The sequence below is a fragment of the Setaria italica genome, chromosome I, assembly GCF_000263155.2.
Source record: "Setaria italica strain Yugu1 chromosome I, Setaria_italica_v2.0, whole genome shotgun sequence".
Classification (NCBI taxonomy): Eukaryota; Viridiplantae; Streptophyta; class Magnoliopsida; order Poales; family Poaceae; genus Setaria; species Setaria italica.
This window is the reverse complement of record NC_028450.1, coordinates 29,899,507-29,909,791: the sequence shown is the minus strand read 5'-3', so window position 1 is coordinate 29,909,791 and position 10,285 is coordinate 29,899,507. Positions and strand designations below refer to the sequence as shown.

General features: G+C 42.4%; 2 protein-coding genes across 3 annotated transcripts in view; one reads left to right on the top strand and one right to left on the bottom strand.

Moving 5' to 3' along the window:
• LOC101779380 (actin-related protein 3) overlaps positions 1-2,611 on the bottom strand; it is a 4,065-nt gene extending 1,454 nt beyond the window's left edge. Inside the window, exons 1-6 of one of the 2 annotated variants that reach the window (XM_004952931.4) lie at positions 2,206-2,611; positions 1,876-2,125; positions 1,551-1,775; positions 1,196-1,342; positions 550-642; positions 154-273 (exon numbers count right to left, since the gene is read on the bottom strand). In XM_004952931.4, coding sequence (XP_004952988.1) covers positions 154-273; positions 550-642; positions 1,196-1,342; positions 1,551-1,775; positions 1,876-2,125; positions 2,206-2,252 — 882 coding nt within the window. In that variant the 5' untranslated portion in view covers positions 2,253-2,611. The remainder of the gene's footprint in view (positions 1-153; positions 274-549; positions 643-1,195; positions 1,343-1,550; positions 1,776-1,875; positions 2,126-2,205) is intronic. The other variant, XM_004952932.4, reaches the window with a different exon arrangement.
• Positions 2,612-5,917: 3,306 nt separating this feature from the next.
• Positions 5,918-9,519, top strand: LOC101778163 (repressor of RNA polymerase III transcription MAF1 homolog). Its single transcript, XM_004952929.2, has 11 exons — positions 5,918-6,249; positions 6,390-6,499; positions 6,600-6,670; positions 6,755-6,804; positions 7,676-7,749; positions 7,832-7,894; positions 8,228-8,315; positions 8,650-8,712; positions 8,798-8,877; positions 8,969-9,040; positions 9,126-9,519. Exons 2-11 carry the CDS (start codon positions 6,468-6,470, stop codon positions 9,205-9,207), a joined length of 675 nt encoding a protein of 224 aa, XP_004952986.1. The 5' UTR covers positions 5,918-6,249; positions 6,390-6,467; the 3' UTR covers positions 9,208-9,519.
• The last annotated feature ends 766 nt before the right edge of the window (positions 9,520-10,285 follow it).

Here is a 10,285-nt window from a genome sequence, read left to right as displayed (position 1 = left end):
AAGTGAAAAAAAAAGGAGCTAAATTTATTAGGAGGAGTTCTGCACGCCATAGTCTACCTTTAATGTACCAACATAATTTTCTTGTAAGCCCGAAACAGGCTTAGCAACTTAGAATTTACTACTATAGTATACTCATTTATTAGAATCAACTACCTCAGGCCCCAGGAATCGTTCATATCCAATGTCGCATGTGTATTTTGCTCCAGTTTTTGGTTTGATGCCAGTCCAATGTTTAATGTACTTTGAGGGCTCTCTGTCGTGCTTATTGAATTCCTGAAATAACAAGGTGGGTTATGAATATTCTCCTTTGGGCCATCTCTCCCATTAAAAACTCCATGGAGGGAAGTGGATGGCACTGAGACATATTTAAGGAAAACAATCACCAGTGGAATATATAACAAAAAAATGTGTAGAACATTGTTACTCATTCAGATCCCAGTCAGTGAAGGTGTAAAAGAGAACCTCCATCTAATCATCACCCATCTTCTTCAAAATCAAAATATAGATCTTCACCAAATAACATAAGAAGGCAGTTAATGGAATTAATACCTTCACAATGTCTGAAGAAGTATAGCAGTACATTTCTTTAAGCCTCCTTGCTACATCAAAAGATTCTTCAGGTGGAATGTTCTCACCCCTTTCCTGGATGCAAGAATAGGAGGATCAATGACTTATGCATATGCTGCAGTTGTTCCGTATCATTTTCTACAAGATGATCATATCAAGCTATCTAAGAAACAGATTTTGTGCACCCTTTGCATATATATCAAATTTAAGTCATTTCACCATGCAGTTTAAACGTAAAAAGGTTTCTTCAGTCATTTCACCCATCTACTTGGAAAGGCCTAGCTGTTATCTTCATTAGAATTTAGAAACCTACAGTTATGACTTATAACGCTCAAAGAATCTACAAGGTATTCGCAAAAATCACATCTTGGACCAAGTTTGAGATAATCTACTAGATTTATGCAATATCACAAAAATAAGAACATATAATTATATTATGTGCTGCAGCTATCCACCTCAAAAAAATTTAAGTGAATTTTAGTGTGTGATACTATACATTGTCACATGAGGAACGGACACATGTAATAGACACGTTTCCTCCAAATCAAGCTAGATTTACATATTGCAGTTGCTCTAGAAAAGTTGAGTACCAGCTTGTGGCGATCAACAAGAAAGCAGAGGAAGCTACCTTCATGAGTTGCTGGATAAACTGGGTAACATCCTTGCCTGTGAGCGGAATAGATCTGATACTGCTTCCAATGACATAACCATCAGCAACAGGAACAATGTGGGTAGCTCCATCACCCACATCAACTACAACACCTGTCATTTCACACTGAAAACAAAGCATGAAGTTTCTCATAAATATCAAGAATGTGATTACCGTTCAACAGCGAAGAAATGAAAACAACGAAGAAGAATAGATGCATTCTCATCCATTTTTCAACCAGACTGAAACATGATCTTTGTTGCCATCCATTTTTGGCCTAAGGTATGCATGTGCAGTGCTCAAGAAACCACAAGACTAGGCCCCAATGACTAACCTTGGTGGTAGTGTACCCAGCAGCTAGCGCAAGGACCGGTTGGACTGCAATGTAGAGACCGGGCACATTGAACGTCTCGAACATGATCTCCCCAGTGTACTCCCGAGTCTCAGGAGCAGTCAGAGGGCTCTCAGTTAAAAGAAAGTAATGATCTTCCGGATCACACCGCAGGTAATTGAAGATGCACTGTTGCCAGAACCTCTCCATAGTATCCCAATTCTCCACCTGCAGAGTCCATTTCAGCCCAAATCAATCGAACGAAGGTCGTGCAGAAAAAAAAAACAGCAGAAACTGCGCACGGGCAGTACAGAGCCGCAGCGCCCACCTGGCCATTGCGGATGGGGTAGCTGAGGCTGTACGTGCTGCTGGCGCGGGACCGCGCCAGCGCCTCCTCCCCGATGTAGAAGTCGAGGTCGGCCATGACGCCGGCGCTGTGCTGAGCGAGCCAGTTCCCCTTGGCGGGGGCGCCCCTCGGCGCCGGCTGCGCGGAGGCGGAGAAGGAGTCGTTGACGGCGACGACGGTGGGGGTGATGAAGCAGGGCTCCACGTTCCCCGCGAACCCCATCTTCGTGTACCTGCCGCGAGAGCCGGGGGCCAGAGCCGGATCAGCGCCGTCGCGCCTCCGCGCGCAGATCTAGAGAGAAAGGGAGCGTACCCGGTGCCGTTGTCGATGACGACGGCGGGGCGGGACAAGGCGTCCATGGCGGGCGCCAAGCGGGGCGGTCGTCCGTCAGTGGCGGCGGCGGCGGCAATCGGGGCGGGGCCGGGTCGAGTCGGGCGCGCGGTGGGCCGCTACGACCAGCGGCAGGCGGAGGAGGCGGGCGGCGGTCGCCGTCGCGGCGAGCATCCCAGCGCCACCACCGGGCCACCCACCCACCGCCACTGGCAACCACCGGCACCCGCGCCGAGGCAGAGCCAGTAATGTCGTCTGTCTCTGGGGGACGAAGCTTCGGGAAGAAGGGAGGTATATCTCGGGGTTGGCGGGCGGTGGGAAGACTGGAGAGCGGAGCTCGAGCTCTGCTTTGCTTTGGGTCGCGGCCTTTCTGCTTCGGTGAGCGCTGGCTGGATTTGTCCTGGCGTGCGTGTTGACAACGCTGCGTCGTCTGGGCCTCTCGGGTGGTGCGTGCGTGTGGGATTTTTTTATTTTAACCCTTTTAAATTAAAATTTTAAAAATAACTCCTCCCAATTTAAATTACCAAAAACTAACTCTTTTTTGTCGCACCAAAAGCGACGTGTAACAGAGTCACGCCACATGCAATAGCGTGACTAAAATTCCATAATGGCATGGTCACTACGTGGAGCTGACTTATAAAAATGAGCTGGAACGATCACACCTGACTGACAAATAAGTCACACCAACAAGTATTACGTGACAAGCTCCGTGCCTTACTAGCCTTCTTCTAAGTGCACAAAAATTCAATTTATTTAGCCTTATTTCCTTCTACATTTTAATTAACTAATGAGAAATTGTCAGGTATAATACATGGAGCATATATGTTCCATTTTAAGTGTTGCTACTCTAAAATATGGTGTATAAAATGAATTATCCAATTTATAAATAGGTTAAGTGATCTCCAGCTTAGCTTCAGAGTTCCAGTAATATCCTATCATGGTCAAAAACAGTGATAAGTTCAAGCTTTAGGCTCCAAAATAAATAATCAAATCTCCGTTTTGGTCCTCTTGACTTCTTAAATCCATTTACCTAATATTCCTACTTAATTTTCAAGTGAACTTTTCCGAAGGTGATACATGAAATCTTTTTAGAAGGTGATACATAAAATCTTTTTAAAACGTAATCTAATGATGCATAGTTATTATTGTTTTCAAGACTTGGTGAGATTTTCAGTCGATGCTGAAAGTGGGATAATTTGCCAACTTGGACTTGATCTTTGAACTCTCGTTGCCATAAATTGTTGAACCATAATCCTTCCATGACAATGTGTATAATTTCTACTCCAACTTTCATGTTATCCAAAATTTGAGTGTTTAGCTAAAATTCAAAAATCCACAAGCCTCGACATGGCTATTGATAATATATCCAACACTTACATTTCAGCCACTTGGAAAACAATAACACTTAGACTATTTTGGAATTGGATTTTTCATTATCTACACCATATTTTGGAGTGCAAGAACATACTTTATGTATTATGTCTGTCAAGTTTGGAGAATTTAAGTGCTCATTAGCTAATTAAAATATAAAAGAAAATAAGATTAAGCGAACTGAAATTTTGCACTTACTACACAAGCTAGCAACCTGCAACTAGCTCAATGATGGTCACGTGGTACATGCTGCCCCTCATATCACCACGCCACCATGATATTTTAATCATAATATTGTATATGGTGTGACTCTGTTATAAGTCGCATCGTGTTTTTTAGCGTGATCAAAAGGGTTAGTTTCTGTAATTTAGATGGGGAGAGTTATTTTTAAAATTTTGGATTTAAAAGGGTTAAAATAATAAAATAATTCGTGCGTGTTGGGGTGCGGCGTGTTGGTCCTCGGGTTGGTACGGTGGTGGCGTGCAGGATGATGGCGACACCGCCACCGACGCCTCGGTGCCTGTCCTCCTCTCCACGTCCAGGGCCTCCGCTGACGTACCACCACAAGGGGCGCTGCCTGATGGCAGGTGGGCCCAAATCTAGGTGATTTGTGACGGAATGAAACGATGTCGCGTATGCCTCAGGAGCTGATGCAGTTTAGGGCGTCTCCCTCCGCGGACGATCTTGATGTTTAAATTGTGCGTGGGGTAATTTTGGTGCCTTTTCTAAGAATGACGGTGTATAAAAAGAATACATTTTATTCATAAAAATTAAACATACTTTGGTGAAAGATATGTGAAATGATGCTCCGACGTGGTACCGGAGAACAAAAAATAGACTCATATATATGTCGTGCTGCAGACTTAGGGGCGTTTTCTTCCGGTGACTTATTTTTAGCACGTGTCACATCGAATGTTTAGATACTAATTAGGGAGTATTAAACGGAGACTATCTACATAACTCATTACATAGGTCGAGGCTAAACGGCGAGACAAATCTATTAAGCCTAATTAAGCCTAATTAATCCATCATTAGCAAATGTTTACTGGAGCAACACAATGTCAAATCATGAACTAATTAGGCTTAATAGATTCGTCTCGCCGTTTAGCCTCAACTTATGTAATGGGTTTTGTAAATAGTCTACGTTTAATACTCCTAATTAGTATGTAAATATTTGATGTGACACGTGCTAAAAATAAATCAGTGGAAGAAAACGGAACCTTAGTGTAGCAAGAACATTGTGTGTCAATCTGCTGTGGAGTGACAACCTATGTCACGATCTTAAACCTAAGATGTGAAAATCATAATCACGCCAACCGAAGAGAACGCGTGCTATTGTTGAGCGACTGTTTCCGCTTTTATTTTTTTCCAAACCTCATTCTTACTAACTTTGTGAAACGTGGCGGCCATTAAAAATAATCGTTAAAATATATTTCCACCGGGCCATGAGTGTGAGTAGCACACTATTTTGGGGCCAGGCCCAAGTATGGCATGGCCCAGTAGTAATCACGCCTGGGCAGGCACGACACGAGCCAGCCGTTCGTCGGCCGTGAGTGCATGGCCCGCTACCTAGCAAGGTGGGCCTGGTTGGGAATCTGCTGCATCCACAAGTTATCATAGTTGTTTCACCTTTGATGTTTTTTTTTCCATTTTACAGTATTTTGCAAAAATATACGTCGAAACAAAAAATTGGTAAATCCATACCTATATAGTATTTGATTGGCGGAATTTCTCATACCACCGATTCAATTGGGCGGTATGTTCCTCCTACGTGATGTATTTTTAAAAAATTATAACTTTTTTCATATAATCTTGGATGGACACAAATTTTATATGAAATTTGTTGATTAGACGAGATTTACAACTTTGCAGTTCAAATTTTTTTTATTTGAAATCATCTTAATGCCAAAGTAATCAATGCAATGTTCAAACCTAAAGTTCAAATTTATATATTTTATTGAGATGAAATAATTGATGCAATGACGAGATAAAATTGATGCAATGTGCTGAGACATCCCAAAAAAATTTAGTGTATTGAAAATATTGTACTAGTTTATTGAGATCGTTGAGATGAGCTTGAATAAATGATTAATCTAGTATATTTTCAAATTATTGACTTAATATTCCATAAATCATGTTTTTAGCAAAAATAACAAATTATTGACGTAGATTAGAAGGGAAACCCCCCCGCAGGCCGCAGACCCGCTGCTTTTCGGCCGCATCAGCGTTGAGCATTCGTTGTTGTGCAATTACGGGCCGTCGTGGGCCGTGCGACATATATAGGTTGGTGCATCTTTTGCGGTGCTCCTGACACCACACTGGACACGGCCACACGGGAGACGGTCTCATCATCTCTCAAGCCTCCCCTTCCAGATCCAGCCGACAGACCGCATATTCCACCGCAAGGCAAGGGCGTCATCGTCTTCCTCATCCCCTTCCGGCCCCGGCCTTCCCCATTCCCCTCTCCCCGTCCCCGGACCCCGGGCTCCTGTGGAGCGGATTTTCGGCCCAGGCTCTTTCTCCTCCCACCACGCCTTATCCTCTCTCTCGGTCTCGGCCTTCCTTTCCTAGCGGCGACGACAGGGCGAGTTGCGCTGCCCGCCAGTTCTTCGTCGGGCGACGGGCGCTTCGCCGGCGACGAGCATCCGACAGGGGGTACGCCCGCCCATTCCCCTCCCTTCCCGTCCTGCTGCGCGAAATCGAACACCCGAACCCCCTAACGTATGGTATTTGTATTCGGATCTGACCATGATTTACCTATTAATTTCGATTTTTTTTTGCAACAATTATTCTAGGTCCTATACTAGGCCCGCCCCTGTTGTGGGACGCATCCGATCGGATCGACTCTTTTATGAGTTCACAGGACGCCCAGCATGAAGTTTCTAGAATACACCCCCTTCGACAGGTAAACATGGTATTTTCTGTTGCTGTCGATGTGCTCTTGGCAGGATGCAATTCCTTCTCCCCAGTTTACTAATATCGTGCTTTTGGTTGTCTTCGTCCAGCATAAACTTGTTCCTCGACCAACTCAACCTTGGGGATTGCGCAATCAGAGGAAACCTTGAGGCCTTCTCATGTAAGAAACTAGGAACATGCTCCATTGCATCTCTTGTTGAGCACGAGGTACATGCTTTTTTGATAAGATGGCATATTTTTGCAGGCAAGCACACTTCGACAGACCGTCGGCTTTCAATAAGCCTAGAACATGAGGTACATGCATTTCAGACCCATGAATTATATTACCACTGAGATCATTTTTCTTCCAACAACGCCATGAATCAGCACATGTAACTTTGTCCTCTCTTTGGAATCGTGTGAATAGTGTGAAACAAAGTATTGTGATTGACCACATCCTTTCAGATAGTTCTTTGAGCCCTGGTTGTGTTCACTCCTGTTTGGGCTTCTATGCCTCCCCTCACTTTGCTTCTAGATATGCTTTGTTTGTTCAATAGTATATATCACAGCATGGTTCCCTGTTTTCAGTCCAACATACATAGGTGGAACATAGTTGTGACTGCCTGTTGTAGCAAATGTTTACTTTTTGTGAAATTAGTTTAGATGTCTCCTTTCATGTGTGCAATTGATACTTTCCAGACAAGTGTTGTAGATATCCGCTTGCACATAATGTAAGAAAATGGAATGATTCATGTACGATTTCATTGCTTAATGGGCTAATGGCACGCCACTTGAAACTGCAGTCTTATGTTCTTTTCCACCTGCCATTTAGGCTTTATTATGCCTTTATCTTCTACTCTTGTTGTAGGCTGTTTGGGTCTTCATCATTGTTTTCTTGTTGTAAATCAACGGTAAGATGTTTGACTTGGCTATCTGATTGATGGATTGATCATCAGAAGCCCAGGAATGTTTCTACTTAACCTAAAATCTACTGAACGTTGCAAATGGCATATCACAGTTGTAGTTTGTATGTTGTTGTTTCGTGTAATGTATCTCCCTAGTAATTGTAGAGCATTTTACGGGGAGACCAAACATTTCATTCCAACCATTTGCTGTTTTATAACAGCACAGAATTGGTGCATGTTATTGTAATTATGCCAATCTAACTTCTCTGTTGTGCTTTCAGATTCTTGATTACCTAGGCAAGTCCTCTGACAGTGATCCTTCTTCACCAGTGGAGCACCTATCCTCCAGATCCAGGTTAGGATGTGTGGATTAGCTTTATTATACACATATACTTTTAACAGAGTCTAAACTCGTTTTGTATATGATGTTTGTCCAGCCGGAAGACATTAATATATCTGGTTCTGACTCTTGGCCACATGTATCCAGATTATGATTTCAGGTAATTTTGTCTTTGTAGCGAGTGTGTTCTAATATAATCTGGAAGGAAGGATATTTGGGTAATGTCATAGTCAGCTTTTTTGGGGCGATATGGCAAACCCGCTTTTGTCCTTTCCTACCAGCCTAAAGGGGGTGTTGTCAGATGGTATGACAGACGGATTAATAACCGTTGCTCTTTGAGCTGAGAGTTCAATTCTCTCCATTTCCCTTGGTCTTTGGTATTTGATAAATCTAACTTTCTTAAGGTCTCCTGGCTGTCATGCCACACATTCATGATAGCACGACCTTTAGATTAAATTTAACACCCTTTTGTCAACATTTGTTCACTTATCAGTGCTGTTCGGGCACACTTGTTCTTCCAAGAAGAGGAGATGGAAAGTTTCAAGCAGATGATAGACACCTACTTATCGGACGCTTCTAGGGTAATTCTTCATGGTTTCTTTTTTATCTCGTGATTTGTTTTTTTGGCTCTGCACATATAAATAGATTATTTTAGTGAGATGGCAATATCCGAAAAGTTAAAAAAATCACGACATAACATCGCTTAACTTTTTTCTGTTGAAAATTCAAGCTAACTTAAAATGAGTCTTAGCAAATCAAAATGAACCTGAGGCTTATCCAATTTAAAATGATCCTGAGGCTTATCCAATTTAAAGTGAACCTGAGGCTTAGCTAATATAAAATGATCCTGAGGCTGTATGTTTTGCCTTTCTCACTGATTTGATATGCGTAACCTGAAATCGGACTTCTGTTCAGCAATGGGCAGCAACAAATGAGGGCAGTTCTCTTCTGGACAGTATGACTAAGGCTATTGATGAGGTCAGGATTCATTCATTATGTTTGGTTGGAGGTTGTATAGTCCTTCGATTTTATGTTTAATTGTTTACACCTTCTTATGTTTCAGGTTATCAAAATCAGAGAGTGTGACATCTACAGCTATAACCCAGACTCTGATGGAGATCCAGTTCAAGAGAAAGGGGCCATGTATGTTCAAGTGAACTATGATACAAATGCGTTGGTTAGCTTATGCAACTAAATTGACACTCTAATATGGATACATTTTTTCCTTGTATAGATGGTCATTCTACTACTTCTTCTACAATAGGAAGCTAAAGCGAGTTGTGAGCTTTCGCTGTTACTGCACTAGGTAGGTGCTAGCTCCAATCTGCAGGGTTCTTACAGGGAACACAACATAAACATTAACAAATTAATTGCATATTCTTTTACCGCAGCAAATTATCAGGAGATGACTTCCTAACTGGTGCGGCGTCTGATGGTGAAGAGGAAGATGCCTTGATCGACATGGACATATGACTGACCGCATTCTGCTCGGAACCTGTTGTGTGTGTAATATAGAGCGTTATGCCCCATTCCTGCCAGGAAGCTTTTAATATAACTACCCTTGTATCGCAGCCTGTGAAAACCATGGCCCTTGTTAGTGTTGTTTGTATATGCGGATTGGGACTTCGCAGCGGCAGACTTTTAATCCTGAAAGCTTGAGCTGCCACGGTAATTTGGTACTCTAGTGTTTGCTGGAACTGGAGTCTATGTTCTGCCTGGTTAAACAATAAGATATTCAGACAATTGGGTGAATTGAAGTGTCAAATTTGCTCAATTGTTCATTCACTGGTGCTGATGGAGCTTTGTTGTAAAAGGAAAAGTAGTTAGGTTAAGTTTTTTGAAGAGTTATCTGGTCCTTCTGGATATCTGGTGCAAATTTGGATCGACTTAGCATATTCGACATCGTGATTGTGATATTCCCTGAGTCCCTGACTAAGATGACTCCGAAAATACCAGGTTAAGTTTTTTCAGAGTTAAAAAAATTACTATGTAACGTTTCGGGAAGAGTAACTCCAACAGAATATCATTTTTGACTCTCCATTTGACTCCAACAGAATATTCATTTTTGACTCTCCACAGAATATCATTTTTGACTCTCCATTCGACTCCAACAGAATATTCATTTTTGACTCTCCATTCGACTCTCAATTCAAGTTGGTGAAAAGATTTTTCTTTATATTGAATTGCTCATTTTAATAGATTATCCATTTTTCACTCTCCAAATTTTTTTTCCACTCTTCATTTTGTACATTTGGCAAGTCGGATGTGAGCTATTCGAATAATAATTTTGTTGGATCATAGCAGACAAATTTTAACTTCAAGAGGGAGATAGTAAGGCTGTTGGAGTTTAGCTTGGAGAGGGAGATAGCAAGGCTGTTGGAGTTGCTCGTATTTTCTTTGCCTAAGCCTGGTACTTTCCCCTTGTCTGGTGGGTCAACCTCTGTGGAACCTGGCGACCTCGAGGAATTTTGGAGGTATCTGTGCAAAAAACATTTGGTCAATGTACAGGAAAGTAGGGAGCAAAGCTTGCCATTTTTTTCCGCTACACTCG